The sequence below is a fragment of the Canis lupus genome, chromosome 32, assembly GCF_048164855.1.
Source record: "Canis lupus baileyi chromosome 32, mCanLup2.hap1, whole genome shotgun sequence".
NCBI lineage: Eukaryota > Metazoa > Chordata > Mammalia > Carnivora > Canidae > Canis > Canis lupus.
Genome location: NC_132869.1, coordinates 5332892 through 5348442, shown reverse-complemented (window position 1 = coordinate 5348442; position 15551 = coordinate 5332892). Strand labels below are relative to the sequence as shown.

Below are 15551 nucleotides of genomic sequence, written 5' to 3'. Positions count from 1 at the left end.
ATTTAGGTACTATTATTTTTCAGTTATAGGTTGTTAGATAAGATATGTTTACGTACCATCTATGTGGCCAAGCACTTTGCTAGGTACTTTCAGAGAGAGTAAAAAAAATTCATTTTTCTCTCCAAGATGCTTACCACCAGCAGATTAATAAATAGGACTTTGACAGTATAAAAAAATGTAACAAAACCATTTGAAGACTTTAACTTGAACTTAAGGAGTGGATTATACGTTGAGAAAACATTATATGAATAAACACAGAACAGTATTCAAAAAAACTTTGATCCTAGGAATCTCAAGGAAGTAACTCTTTATTTGTAGCATGGGAGATTAGTTTTACCATGTGCCTTAAAAGGGCCGGTCTGAAATACATTTCATTTCCACCCAATAGTCATGAACTTGTACAATGGTAACTCCAGGCAAACACTTCTCAGATAAGTGAGAACCTGGAAAGGGAAGGTACTGTCTTTTCAAAAATGAAGTCTGCAATACAGAACTATCCAAAAATGAAAAATGAGCCAGATGATGCTGAGTATCATAAAGGGATCATAAACCTTCAAAGTAGAGTTTGCTAAATGAAGGGCACACTTGAACAAAATTGCAAGATTTCTGTGGCTACATCATAAATGACAATGTAGTGAAGTCAAAAAATGTCTGATCTGCTACCACTCTCCTACTGGAGATCTGAGTCGGCCAAGTGCTCTCAATTTATGTAGATGGTGTGTAAATTCATTCCAAGCATAAATAAATCTTTGCTGTAGAATATAAGGAGAATATGCATGTAAGTTGCTATATATTTCAAAAAGCCAGTTCTAGGACAAAGCCTGAGGACTAAGTGCTTTAGTAGTGCACAGAGCTCCATACATCTTAACTGCAAAGCATGCATGAGATTACAAACTCCAAACACCTCCCACTTACTAGCCTTGGGACTCTGGATTAGAAAGGTCAACCTCCAATCAAATTACGTTAGGTGGTAAGGTTTCCATTTTGCTAAGGGGGAAACTGAATAATTAAGTGACTTCTCTACAAATCTATACTCAAAAACAATAGACAGCTGGAGTGCCTGGTTGGGGCAGTTGGTTGAGCGACCAACTCCTGATTTTGGCTCAAGTCCTGATGTCAGTGTTATAGGACTGAATTCCATGTCAGGCTCTGTCCTCAGCAGATAGTCTGCTGGAGACTCTCTCCCTCTCCTCTGCTCCTCCGGCTCTCCCCCACAAATAATTTTTTTTTTAAATAGCTGATTTTAGGTTCTCTGTTTATTAAATCATGCCATTTATTTAAAGTCTGTAGAAACAAACTAAAAAAACTAAAGTGATACATATCAATTCTCGTATATAGTGGTGGAATGCGTCAATTTTCCTGTATATGTTAAGTATGAAATCATTTTTATTCTAGAAAGGTATGCTGAAGAAGTCCTGAAGCACATCTGACATTCTTGACCTGTAAGTGGAGAAAGGAAACCTAATAAGGGCTGCTGACGGAAATCACGTATAAGGAAATGAACATCGAGGTACCAGCTCTGTCACTCACTGTGTTCTACTAGTCCTGTCACAACAGATGTGGTTGTTTCTTTGTGTAATAAAACAAGTGAGGATGGTGTTCAACGAACACACACAAGCACAGTCAGGCTGGGTCACTGTCTGTTTTGTGAACTACCTCTGTTCTGACTTAGTATTGCTGCCCATCTAGTTATTTTCAACTGCCAGAGAATGGGGGTTAATTAAAGCAGAAAGGAGCCAAGTAGATGAAATGGCCCAGCGTGGGGACAGTGGCAAACTGGAGAACATATACCTCAGTTGAAATAAACACCTGCTTCCTCAATCCCAGCTGGTTGAAGTCAAACAAAAATAAGCCCACTGTTGCTAGGTTTTCTCATGTTTTTTTTAGAAGCAGCTAGAAACTCCTCCATATTTTAAAATATGTATTCCTAATTCAACCTTTAAAATGCTGTGCTGGCCCAAAAACCTTTCTTCAGGTCAGGTCAGGGATAGGAGTTCTCAGGTTCCTATTGAAGGTTGTCAGTCGATGATTGCTGGAATAGTCCCAAACTACAGGCAAGTGAATAGACTGGGTACACTGCCCCCATCCTGATGGCTATAGTGTGTCATGGCCGCAGGATTTCAGCAATTTTGTATGAATTGTAAATATGGTACCTAAAGAATTTAAGTTTACTAATAGCATCCAGGGAACAGATCATTCTTTCCCAAAGAAAACTTAAGGTAAATTAGGAACATTTTTTAGCCTTTTTTATTGTCAATCATATCTCAATTTAACTCTTATTTTGAACTGGAGATCATGATCCCAATATAATCCTTCCCTTTCCATTTACTTTTCTCTTTTCCTTCTCCAACCTTCCCTTAGTTTGAGATGTAAGATAATAGGACTCTTGTGGAAATGACACAAGATAATGTATGTAGTATACATAGAACAATGCCCAGCACAAAGTAAGAACTCAAACAGTAAGAGCCTGCTGATAACTGTGAAAATTATTTAGCTATCAAAGCCCTCATAAGGCTGGTCTGAAACCTCGGGAAGCCAGTGTTAACTTACGACCTAGCTGTTCACAAACTTCTGCTCACAGAATCACTTCTGTGCCTACCCTCTTTAGCAGTCTGTTTCTTAAATTGATCCCCATTTCACTTCCTTTGAGACAGCTGAGACTCTTTTCACACCAAAACAAAGAAGAGACGTCTCTGTAGAGCATTTTGTAACAAAGGAGCTAAGAGCCACCACCTCTCTTCCCCCCCCAGGAGACAAAGGTACTTCCCCCCCCCCTTTTTTTTTTGCTTGTTTCTTTTTTTTTTTTTTTAAACATTTTTTTTATTTATTTATGATAGTCATACAGAGAGAGAGAGAGGCAGAGACACAACAGGCAGAGGGAGAAGCAGGCTCCATGCACCGGGAGCCCGACGTGGGATTCGATCCCGGGTCTCCAGGATCGCGCCCTGGGCCAAAGGCAGGCGCCAAACCGCTGCGCCACCCAGGGATCCCCTGCTTGTTTGTTTCTTTGTGAAATGGACTCATTCTTCCCTCCAAACTGCTTAAGACAAGCTGAATTTATGCACCAAATGACCTATTTAATAACCTTTCTTTGCTATTTGCAATGGCTTTATCTATAATCCAATACAGTGTCTCAGTTATTTTAAAAAGCACATTACCACTTATTGGAAACAAGAATATTCGATCTACAAATTCATTAAATTAGCAAGTAATGAGTTAGCACTGAATAAACACCAAGTTTTATTTAAATTTTGCTATTGTCCCTTAAGGCATGGGTCAATCCAACCATCAGTAAACTAGAATCAGTGCCCGATTCAATATTTAGTTATTTGAAATTAAAACCCTACAACTTCCTGTTATAGGCACTGCAAACAAAGACCAAACATTAAGGGAATGACAATTAGATAGTGGAAGGAATAAATAATCCCTCAGTCTTTCTGAGATCAAGTCAGCAATCTCCAAGCACCCCTTAGGGATAGAGAATGGATGGCTCAGCACAACTCTGGCTCCTATGACATCCTATTGCAAGGATGTCCTGAGATGGATGGATACAAAAACATGAATGGGAATAAGCCAAACAAAATAGTTTACAGTGCGCATAGGGAAAACAGATTTTTTTAATAAATTTATTTTTTGGGATCCCTGGGTGGCGCAGCGGTTTGGCGCCTGCCTTTGGCCCAGGGCGCGATCCTAGAGACCCAGGATCGAATCCCACGTCGGGCTCCCGGTGCATGGAGCCTGCTTCTCCCTCTGCCTGTGTCTCTGCCTCTCTCTCTCTCTCTCTCTCTCTCTCTGTGACTATCATAAATAAATAAAAACTAAAAAAAAAATAAAAATAAAAAATAAATTTATTTTTTTATTGGTGTTCAATTTGTCAACATACAGAATAACACCCAGTGCTCATCCCGTCAAGTGCCCACCTCAGTACCCGCCACTCAGTCACCCCCACCCCCCGCCCACCTCCCCTTCCACCACCCCTAGTTCGGGAAAACAGATTTTTAAAGACTTCCTACAAACAGTAAAAGTCTAAATATCTTGTTTCCTGCTTTACAAATAAAACCGATATTTTCTCTAAGCATATCCCTTTCCCACTCAAATGCACTTGTGGCATTTCTTAGAAATAGGAATTGAATTACATTAAAAATGGAGTTCAAGTCTTCCCTTCCCATGATAAATGCAGGCAGGGCCCACTGGCAGGTACCAGCTGCAGATGCCGTCTAGGTAAATATGGCAACAAAAGGGGAGTATTTACTTTGGCCCATGAGAAAACGAAGCATCAGTCTCATATAACCGGTTCAGTAGAATCAAAGAGATATACCTGTAGGTTTTCAATTTCTTCTTTGTGTTCCCTCTTCAAGTGTAAAATAGCAGCTTGATATTCTGTAAGATCACAAAAGAAGGCAATTACAAAGAAGCACACAAAATTATGCACAAAATGCAAGTGAGAATCTCCAAGATGCCAGAGTCCCTCCTACAAGTAAACTAAGTAAATAAACGCCACAGCTGGACATTAACCTGACAAGAGATGTTGAAAAATGGGACAAGATAGGACAAGTAGCTCAGGATAGAAGGGAAATTTCCTTCCATTTGGCAAATTCTGAATTATGAGAGGCCCCAAGTTAAGCAGATAGGACAGGGTTAAAAAAGAAAAAAAATAAAACGCCATGATGAGTGTTCCAGATAAAGACTGGGTCAGGTGTTTGTCTTTAAGGAGGAGCTGGAAGCTCAGGCGGCACTGAGAATACAGACGAGTTAAGAGCAGACACACATTGGGGGATGCCTGGGTGGCTCAGCGGTTGACTGCCTTTGGCTCAGAGCAGGATCCTGGGTCAGGGGATGGGGTCCGCATTGGGCTCCCCATGGGGAGCCTGCTTCTCCCTCTGCCTCTCTGTGTCTCATGAATACATAAATAAAAAAATTTTTTAAAAAAGCAGACACACAGGAAACAAAACTTTGTATGTAAGATCAGAGAACTCTATTTTTAACTGCTTAAAAAAAAAAAAATCTCCATTTGAATGCAAGGCTAATAAGCAAGCACCCAGGGCTGATTTTAATCTTTAGATCACTTCAGAAAGTCAAGACCATTTGTCATTTGGACGAGATAATCTAGGGTGCCTTGAAGTTGAAAGGAGGACAAAAATAAATTTTGATCCAATTTTAGCCTGAGTCTAATAACCTTGATTCCAACAAAAAAATTCCAAGTGTATACAAGAACTCCAGCCAACAACCAAAACTACCAGCCCGCTGGCTAAGCATGAAGCAGCTTGGACAACTTTATTTCCAGCAAGAGGACTAAGTATGCGGGGTCACAGAACTATACAGACTGGAGGACCACAAAGCAAAATGCTATGGAAAAACATTTTTGTAGGATAAGTTGTTTTCTTAACAATGTGTTTGGGGTTATGAGTATGAGTACTAAAGAAGTAGTTAGATGTTGTTTAAAAAATATATAAAAGGACAGACTATTTCTTCAAGTGGATTTCAGAAATCAGGCATGAAAACTCAGGTGTCAAACCAAAAATGGATGAGGGAAATCATTGGTAAAGCCATAACAGGACAGGAGTATTGCTGTTATTATAAATGGTCACACTGCTGCTCTTACAGGGAATGTGTCGTACTGAGCTGTGAATCTGTCAGCAAGTTCTGTGAATTTTACATCCAAACTACACCTTGAATCAAACCCCACACTCATCAATCACCACTATGGTCTAAGCCACCATAGTCTTCTCCTGGACCTCTGTAATATCCTAGAAAGATCAACTGCTTTGACTCTCACTACCACCACCTTAACCCATTCTCCTCACAGCAGTCTGAATGATCTAGTAAAGGCATGAACCAGATTATGTCTCATCCCCAGCTTTTCAATGCACTTAGAGTGAAATCCTAACTCCTTACTGCAGCACATAGCGTCGTCCTTCATGACCTGGCTCCCACATACCTCTCCCTGTCTTTGCCTTGTTCATTACAGACCAGGCACTCTGACTTTCTTGAACTTGTCAAGTTTTTCTACCACAAAATCTTTACAATACTGGAGATAATGATAACAGACTGTATTTACTGAGCATTTACTGTATATCAGGCATTATCTAAGTATTTCATATATATATTGACTCATTTTTCCTCCTACAATAACCCTATGATGTAGGTACATTACCCCCATTAATGATGAAGAAATCAATGCATTAAGAAATTAAGCAGCTTTCTTATTCAAAAAAGATGGATAAATTGCAGAGCTAGGAAATACACGTAATTGAAGGGTGAATGTATAAACAAATTGTGGTATATCTATAGAATGGAATACTGCTCAGCAATACTAAGGAATTACTATTGATACATACATCAACATAAATCAACCTCAAAGACATTATGCAGAGTGAAAAAGTCTCAGAGGGCTAAGTATTGTTTACGTCCATTCATATGACATTCTGGAAAAGAAAGTTATAGGGATAAAAACAGATCAGAGCATCAGTGGGCAGAGGTGGGAAGGAGGGGGGCTAGAATTTGACTAAAAAGGAATGGCACACAAAGGAATTTTGGGGGTGAAACCTTTCTTAATAACCTTTCTTAATCCTGATTACCATGCTGGCTACATGAATTCACACATGAGTTAAAATTCATAAAACTGTGTATCAAAAAGAAGAAGTTCATTCAATAATGTGTTAATTTTTTTTAAGATTTTATTTATTTATTCATGAGAAACAGAGATAGAGAGAGAGAGAGAGGCAGAGACACAGGCAGAGGGAGAAGCAGGCTCCATGCATGGAGTCTGACGTGGGACTCGATCCTGAGTCTGCAGGATCACGCCCTCGGCTGAAGGCGGTGCTAAACCGCTGAGCCACCCAGGCTGCCCCCATAGTGTGTTAATTTTTTAAAAAAATCAACAAATATTTTACTTTTAAATGTTTTCTCTAGGAGACTCCATAACTCATGAAGACCTGTTACTACTATTTCTATTCATTATTTTCCTAAGATACTAGCAGATGCAATAGGATAAGAAAAAAAGAAAACGTGGGTGCACACACACACACACACACACACACACACACATGCATTTACATATAAAAAATAAAGGAAAAAATTAAGCTATTATTATGATCATATATTTAGAAAAATCCAAGACTGCCTGCAGATAACATGTTAGAATTAATATATGAGTTTAGTAGATTTGCTAAATATAAAATAAGTATACAAAATCCTGATACCAGCAAGTTTCACACAGAAAACCTGGGGCACCGGGGTGGCTCAGTGGTTGAGCATCTGCCTTTGGCTCAGGTCATGATCCCGGGGTCCTGGAATTGAGTCCTGCCTCAGGCTCCCTGGAGGAAGCCTGCTTCTCCCTCTGCCTTGTCTCTGCCTCTCTCTGTGTGTCTCTTATGAAGGAATAAAATCTTAAAAAAAAAAAAAAAAAAAAAAAAAAAGGAAAACCTAACATTCACAGTACCTCTAAAAATACAAAGTACTTAGAAAAACCTCATTAATTTGTAAGACCTCATGAGAAAACAAAAACATCATATTGAAATATACTGCCAAGACACAGAGAGTGAGCAAGCTATGTTTTTAATAAGACTCAATTTGTAAAGTTGTTAATTTTCCCAAGTTGATTTATTGATTCAGTGCAATGCTGTTAAACATTTCTAAGGGTTTGCGTTTTTTTTTTTGAATAAAGAGTTCATTCTAAAACATATACCGAAGCACAGATATGCAAAAAAACAATAAGAGCCAAGAAACTCTTGAAAATACAAAAATAAGACAACTTGCCTTACACTCTGATAAGAATTATTTTTATCACAACATAATTAAAGTAGCACAGTGTTGAAAGAGGGCTCATCGATAACAGAACAGACTATAGGGCTCAGAAAGACATGGTGAATTCATGGTCACTTTACAAGACAGAAGTATCATGGAAGACCTTTGTTTACACTAAGAATGTTCTTTCTAATAATTATTGGTTAGGAAAAGTGGATATGCCTATGGAAAAACAAAAATTGGATCCCAATTTAATATCTGATAATAACCAATTTTAAGGTGATTAAAACTTAAACTGTAAAAAACAAAACTACAAATGTTTAATAAGACAATACAACAGAATATTTTTATAATTTCAGGTCACAAAAAAACTTAAGATTCAAAAAGCATTACATATAAAGGAAAGAAAATTTGACTACATTAAAATTAAGAACTTCATTTCACCAAAATACATCATAGAGGGAAAAGACAAGGCCACAGATTGGGAAAATACACTTAAATAATCAAAAATCATGTGTGTGTGTGTGTGTGTGTGCACACGCATGTGCATTATTTCCTACAAAACTACAAAAAAATGAAAAATGGGTGAAAAAATGCCAACAGGCACCTAAAAAGACAACATGCTAATACAGATATATTCAAAGGTACTCATCCTCATTAGTAATCAGGAATACTGGAAGGCTGACAAAACTTGAATACTCACATAATCGTGGCAAGAGTACAAACTGGTACAATCACTATGAAAAATGCTTGGTATTTTTCTAATAAAGTTGCAGCTACTCATACCTCCCTACTCAACAATCTGCATCCTGGCTACACATCAATGGAAAAATTACCTATAAAAGGAAAGCAAATAATAGTAACAAAAGTCAGGATAATGGTGGGATCCAGGAAAAGACAAAGTGAGTCGGGTTATGATTGAGCAAGGTGGCATCACATGAGGGGGTCAATGAAAAATTATTCTTTAACCTCTATGTGTTTTATGTCATTTTCTGTATGTATACCTAACATTAAAATGTAAGGAAAAAAAGCATAATCAAAACTCAATTCCAGGCCTTTACAAAATTGGCAAATTGTAGCTAAGCCAACCTTCTTACAAAACTGATGCTCCTTGGAAATAACATATACATTCTAAATAGAAATTACACAGAATATATTTGAAATTATTCATTTTGTGTAAATTGTACCTGTAAGGGTGTGACAGATATAGTTATGACTAATTTAGAGATTGATGGAGACTATCGCAAAGCTAACACCCAGCAAATCATGACTCATCCCTTCTTCAAATATTTTTTAATATTTCCCAGTGTAACAAGTGGCAAAGAACACATCCCCATTGCTGAGAAGGAATGCTCATGCCATGGATTTACAAGAGAATATAAAAGTTACAGAATAATGAGTCTAGGCAAGACTGGTGGTTTCCAAACATGACTAGTTAGTGGCAGTCCCCTCCTCTACATTTTCTAAGTTTGCAGATGCAAAGGTAGAGCCCTTCTTTCTCGGACGTGAGGGTAGTGAGGCAGAAATCTCAATTCAAGACTAAGGATGTTTTTGTTTGTTAAAAAGAGAATTTCACCCTGGTCTCCAGTAGCTCTGGGACTACCACATGAAAAAGAGAAATCAAGATTTTGAGTTTCAGGGCTTGAGAAGGGCAGACCACTTGGAGGCTACATTAGCCCCAAAGGAAATTAACAAATAAATTCAATTAACCCAGCCCACAAGAAAGAAGCTCGAAGAATATTTTTATGAAAATAATATATTATATGAAAAGACAGAAATAGGAAAAAGGATCCTGACCGGCAGGATTCAACGTTTTGGGGAAAAATATTTAAGAACTTACCTCCATTTAAAAAAAAAAAAAAATTCTTTCTAGTCAAGTACTTAATCTAATTTGAATGGATCCCTTTTGTAGCACAAACCTTCTTTTTTTTTTTTTTTTCAATCAGCTCACAACAACAAAACAGGCTTTCTGCCGAGTATCATGAGAGTATGCATCTTCCAATTCACCAAGAGCAGAATTGAAGGTGATCTCACTAACATAGGGAGGCATGTAGTCACCAAAACTAGAGTTCCACTCAGTTTCCCTTAATTATAAATGGGTACAAGTAACACTGAGTGCTATTTTTCAGTAACTGTTCTAAGCACTTGAGACAGATAATTAATATATGACATCTTCACATCACACTCACAAGGTGGGTTTACAGATAAGGAAACTGAGGTACACAGTTTGAACACCTTTCCCCAACTCAAATGCTAGTAAGTGCCGGCAAGGTCCTTCTGGCCCACAAGCCTGTGATTTTTGCCCTGTGGAGTTGTTCGTTTGCTACTACTGTTCTTCTTATAGTTGGGTAAGCTTCAGGTACAACCAATGCTCAAAGTTCCCAGGCATTTAAAGGTTGCTGGCTTCACCCAATCACTAGAATCACTAGTGGACTTGATAAATCCTTTCTGTAACTTTTTAAAAGGGGCCTAGGGCATTTTTAACCCCAGGGAGGTTTGACGAGTCCAGGGTTAACATGAACAGTGTGAGTTACAATGGCTGGTCCCATCAAGTTATGTGATTATGATTCATCTATTTTCTCTATTGGGACTTTCAGAACTATGGCCACCAGTTTGTGGTTGTATCTGGTTTTCACTTATATGCTCTTACATGTATCCAAACCCTTCCCCTACACAGATACACACACATCCCATTGGAAGAAATGGATCATGCATACAGTTGGAGAATTAGAGAATTAGAGAATTCCTGATTCCCTAATGGATGAGAACTGTGGCTCTCTTCCTGCTCATGCATTCTAATTTGCACTGCCTTCACCTTTCATTGGCTTGACCCATTGCCTCACATTGCTACACACAGGTTAAAGCACATACCTTCAGTCTTAAAGGCAAAGGATCCTTTCTCTGAATTTATACCTGGAGAATATTCAGTCAGAGTTTCCAAAGCTTTGCATGCACAATATGAGGTCTTTTTTTTTTTTTTTTTGGCTAATAGACAGCTGAACTTTAACAGGTGAATATTTATTTTAATATATGTTAGGAAAAAAATCAAAATAGCACATTAAGCCCACAACTTCATGAATATTACTGTTATAAGATAGTGTTGGCCAAAGTTTAGTCTCTGGAACTAAAGATCACTGGGAACTTCTCAGAAATGCTAATTCTCAGGCCCACCCCAGACTCAATAAAAACTCAGAGGATGCTCTAACAAGGCTCCCAAGTGGTCATGATGCATTCTATAGTTTGAGAACCACTGCCTCTGAAGATAGGTTACTTTTACTCACACAGAAAGTCCTACACAGTACAAAAAAGGTTAAAATTTTTAAAGTAGTAAAAATGTATAAATATATGCTCCAAGTCACAGAGCTGGTACACAAGAGATGTCATTTGGGAATTACTGAGGGATGAATTCAAACAAAGTTACCCAAGAACAAATGCAGAAACTTTCTCCAACTATCCCTAACATTAATAAAAATGGTGCTGGATCATCAAAGGTAAAATCACAGACAACTTACTTCAATACCTAAGAATAAAATAAAATTTGAGCTTTCATATTTATATGCTCAGGAGGGCAAAGCATTTGGCCTGTTCTTGGTACACGGTAGGTCTTCTAGATTTGTTTCCCTCGCCATGGGAGGGAAACATGCATAAACAATGCATGTAGTTGTACAGGTCAGGGCAGGGATCGCTGCTTTGGTATCTGTTAGAAACAATCGAGGAAGATTAAAGTCAGTGGAGTCCAGAGAAAAAAATGGAGTATAATCCAAGTCAACAGCTGCCAGCAGGTCCATCACCTGAAATAAATATCAATATAACACCTCTTTATCAGTGGACCTGCAACAATAACAGTGGAAGTGTATAATAAGGAGCCCAAATTTTTTTTTTTTTTTTTTGATGCCAGACTGCTAATAATACCTCTCCCTCGTCCCCTTTGCCTCACATCTGGACAATCTAAATAACGAGCCTTTGACATAAGCAGGGAATTAGAACCACACAAGCTACTGCCCGTAAGTGGGGATCCTCAGCCCAGCTCTATCCCCTAAACACTGTAAAATCCCAAACCAGTCTCCTTCCTTTCAAGGCCTTTTCTGGCCTGCTCTCCCCAGAAGTCTCATTATTTTAGTAAGTGAACGTTTTCCTACCCTCTTTTGTGTGTGGTATATGTGTGGAGTCATCAATCTTAGCATCTGAATCAAATTTGGATAGAGATTCATCCTGTCTCCTCAAAAAGGATGAGGTCATGTAGAAGTTATACGAATCATCAGTGAAAGTAGCCATTATGTTGTTCTAGATAGGTATAAAAAGGAGATGACTAGTTTCCATTATCAGAAAAATACATGATTGGACAAGAGCTGGAAGACATCCCGCGAGGTTAGGAATTTATCTTTCAATCTCTCTCTGTGGTTAAGGACATTTAGGATTTTTTCAGGCAGAAATATAAAAATGCCAGTATTCATAGACTGGGAGATTATCCCAACTCTTGAAGCCTAGGAGTTTCTCTCTAAGCCTGGTAGCTCTTTCATTCATGTGTTTAGTGTCTCCACAAGCCAGGCACTGTCGAGGCAGTGGGTGGGTGTAAGAAAGGGAACAGCACACATTTCCAGCCTGAAAGACTTCTCTTTTCTTTTTTTTTTTTTTTTTAATTTTTTATTTATTATTTATGATAGTCACAAAGAGAGAGAGAGAGAGAGAGGCAGAGACACAGGCAGAGGGAGAAGCAGGCTCCATGCACCGGGAGCCCGATGTGGGATTCGATCCCGGGTCTCCAGGATCGCGCCCTGGGCCAAAGGCAGGCGCTAAACCGCTGCGCCACCCAGGGATCCCCAAGACTTCTCTTTTCAATTGTCTTAGAAGCTTTTCGCACTTACACTGAAGTATTAACACATGAAGCTTTTGTTTTCTTAAAAGATTTTATTCCATTCACTTGTTTGATACACAGCTGTCAAAGCCTGGAACATTGCTCAGCAGGTACTCATGCACTCATGCCTGCCCTTTCTGCTTGGGATACAGAGTATCTCCAAAAGCCCCAGGAGATACTCTCTTAGGGGAGAGTGAACTGACATGATGGGAAAGAGACCATTTAAATTTGCTTGCACCCAGTTTGGCCTGCCTCCTTCACTCCCACTCTTTCACAAAAGAACATACCCCAGGTGACCACTCCTCAGTCTGCCTGGGGCCCACAGCACAGACCTATGCCCTCACCATAGTCAGTGGCCACATCCAGTCTGTGCACAGCGTGCAACAGCCCAGCCTGCCTCGGTTGAACCACAGATGACTTCTGCAAATAAATGCTTGAGATTGAAAACTACTAGGTTTCAGTACAGCCTGTTACACAGCATTATTGCAGTCGTAGTTGATAAACGTGCTAAGTGTCCAGCTAAGCTTACTATGTGGAGACTCAGACCACTTTAGAGGCTTTCAATAACTGGAACGGACAGAAAAGGGCTTAGGGAAGAGGATAAACTGAAGGGAAGCGGGCGATGATTAAGGTATGTGTATCCTTTAAATACTTAGCAGTTGAGTCTGTATGTCCCAAGGTGATGGTATAAGATAGGTACAAAGGTCAGCAAATTCATGGCTATATGTCTTGACTTTACCCAGATGCCCCAGGCACGTATTCAGGGCCAGGCCCCATTAGACAGCTTACCACCGGGACATCCATTCAATGAAATTCCAGCTCCCGGTGCGGGATAACTCACCTTTCCCTGTGGTTTTCTTCTGAAACCCCTATTTTCTGTTAAAGGAGAGATACTAAACAGCTTTGAACCCCAGGAACATAACAAGCTCCCTACAACTTATATTTCCCTTTCTATTCATGTAGCATGTCAAAGCCAGGAAGCAAATCTAGAGAGGCACACACTTGTCAGAATAAAATCCAGGCCACGGCTGAAAGTACCCCATGACTGCCATTAGGTGGCAGTCACAATACTTCATATTTAAACTTGAAATTCAGCCACCAGGACACAGGGTTCTGCAGGGGTGGGCACGTGGGGACTGAGGAGGGTGGACCAGAGTGTGAAATGAACGCTTTCCTTTACTATGAAAGATGGACTAGTGTGGACATGGTAACTAGATGAGAAAAACTGGGGGACGCCTGGTTGGTTCAGCAGTTGAGGGTCTGCCTTTGGCTCAGGGCATGATCCCAGGTCCTGGGATTGAGTCCTGTATTGGGCTCCCAGCAGGGAGCCTGCTTCTCCTTCTGCCTGTGTGTGTGTGTGTGTGTGTGTGTGTGTGTGTGTGTCTGGGTCTCTCATGAATAAATAAATAAAATCTTTAAAAAAAAAAAAAAAAAAAGAAGGAAAAAGAAAAACTAGAACAAGTAAGGGATATTTCTGACCAGGTTTCCAAAAAGTTAAGGGACCCAACAGACCTCCAGTTGTTATAGGTTCACCTTTTTCAGTCTCTCCCAAACCTGCATGACAAGGAAATCTAAAATACAAAGCAAGAAAGTTAGAAGTCACAGATGAGAACCAAAATAGAGTAACATCCTGGAGAAACAGAATTGGAAAAGAACAGCCAAGCAGTACTTTGGACCCGAAGTGCTTGGCCCCGGTTCCAGAGGAGGACAGGATGGCCTGGAGTCAGGTTTCTGTAGAGCAACAGGGGCTGAGAGGGCCCCCGGGGAGGGGCGGGGTAGAAAATGGAGGGGAGCAAGCTTGCTGCTTAGAAAAAGGGAGAGGGGTGCCTAGGTGGTGCAGTGGGTTAAGCGTTGGACTCCTGGTTTCTGCTTGGGTCCTGATCTCAGGGCGGTGAAATCAAGCCCCACCTTGGGCTCTGTACTCCGCATGGAGTCTGCTTGGGATTCTCTCTCTTCTTCTCCCTCTGGCCCTCCCTACCATGCTCACTTGCTCTCTCTCTCTCTCTCTCAAATAAATACATCTTAAAAAAGAAAAAGTGAGAAAGGAGGAGTAGGGTAGCTAAAGGGAAGATAGAAGAATCTGCTGTCAACTGCTATCTGGAGGCTTGAACTGGAGGATACAGACAGGGATGAAGACCAGACTCCAAACCGTGCCCACTCCTGTCCCCAGTGACTAAATCTGCAATACCCATATCACCATCTTGGCCTGGGAACCCCAAACACCAATGGAAGACCAACTTCTGGTCTGGGGACCTTGCAAGGACCAGCTAAGACAATTGCAAAATAGACAAGCATAAAGGTGGAGGGATAACTTATTTTCTTTTTGTCTTTTTTTTTTTTTTCTTTTAAAGCAACCTATAAATAGGGAGCCTGCAAACCAAGCTGCCAGCACATGTGAAGAAAGCTAAATGTCAACATAGGCAACAAAACCAAATATTGAAACACAAAATCCCACAATAAGTATTAAAGTTTTAAATATTAAATATATATTTAAATATTAAATATAATCCCACGAGTTTTAAATATTAAACATGTTACAAGTATTCTTGTCATGCTTAGAATCTTCACCAACATAAAAACAACCATTATGAACAATGACAGTAACAGCACACCATGGATTAAAAAAGAATAGTAGGTAACTAAAGAATTCATAAATATTACGAATGTAAAGTATACTCATTGAAATTAAAAGTTGAAAAGCTAGGTAAGCTGGCACAATCAAGGAAGTAATTTGTGAATAAAAACACGATAATTAATGAAAAACACAGCACAGAAAAGACAAGGATAATAAAAAAGTCATAATTGAGGAACTCTGCCATTGGTACACAGACAACAAAATATACCATATAAAATAGGAAATAAAGACTGTAAATAGAGCCACTCACATAAGGAAACTGAATGTATATCAAAACTTGTGGAGAAAGGGTAGATTATTTCTTAATCCAAATAT

At 39.4% G+C, this 15551-nt stretch overlaps 1 protein-coding gene and 1 long non-coding RNA gene across 28 annotated transcripts in view; one reads left to right on the top strand and one right to left on the bottom strand.

The window, feature by feature from the left end:
- The window catches only part of FMN1 (formin 1), a 433864-nt gene that overhangs the window by 247351 nt on the left and 170962 nt on the right, over positions 1-15551 (bottom strand). For 24 of the 26 annotated variants that reach the window (XR_012022366.1, XR_012022361.1, XR_012022362.1 and 21 more), the window contains one exon: positions 4319-4380. Coding sequence is in view for 16 of the 26 variants with exons in the window: in XM_072808314.1 (XP_072664415.1) it covers positions 4319-4380 (62 nt within the window). In the remaining 10 variants the exon portion in view is untranslated. Of the gene's footprint in view, positions 1-310; positions 1441-4318; positions 4381-15551 lie in introns of those variants that run through there. The other 2 variants (XM_072808323.1, XM_072808330.1) reach the window with 1 other exon arrangement.
- Positions 1-15551, top strand: part of LOC140622677 (uncharacterized) — a 102722-nt gene that overhangs the window by 74715 nt on the left and 12456 nt on the right. For both annotated transcript variants that reach the window (XR_012022373.1, XR_012022372.1), the window contains exon 4: positions 1396-1510. This is a non-coding gene — a long non-coding RNA (uncharacterized lncRNA). The remainder of the gene's footprint in view (positions 1-1395; positions 1511-15551) is intronic.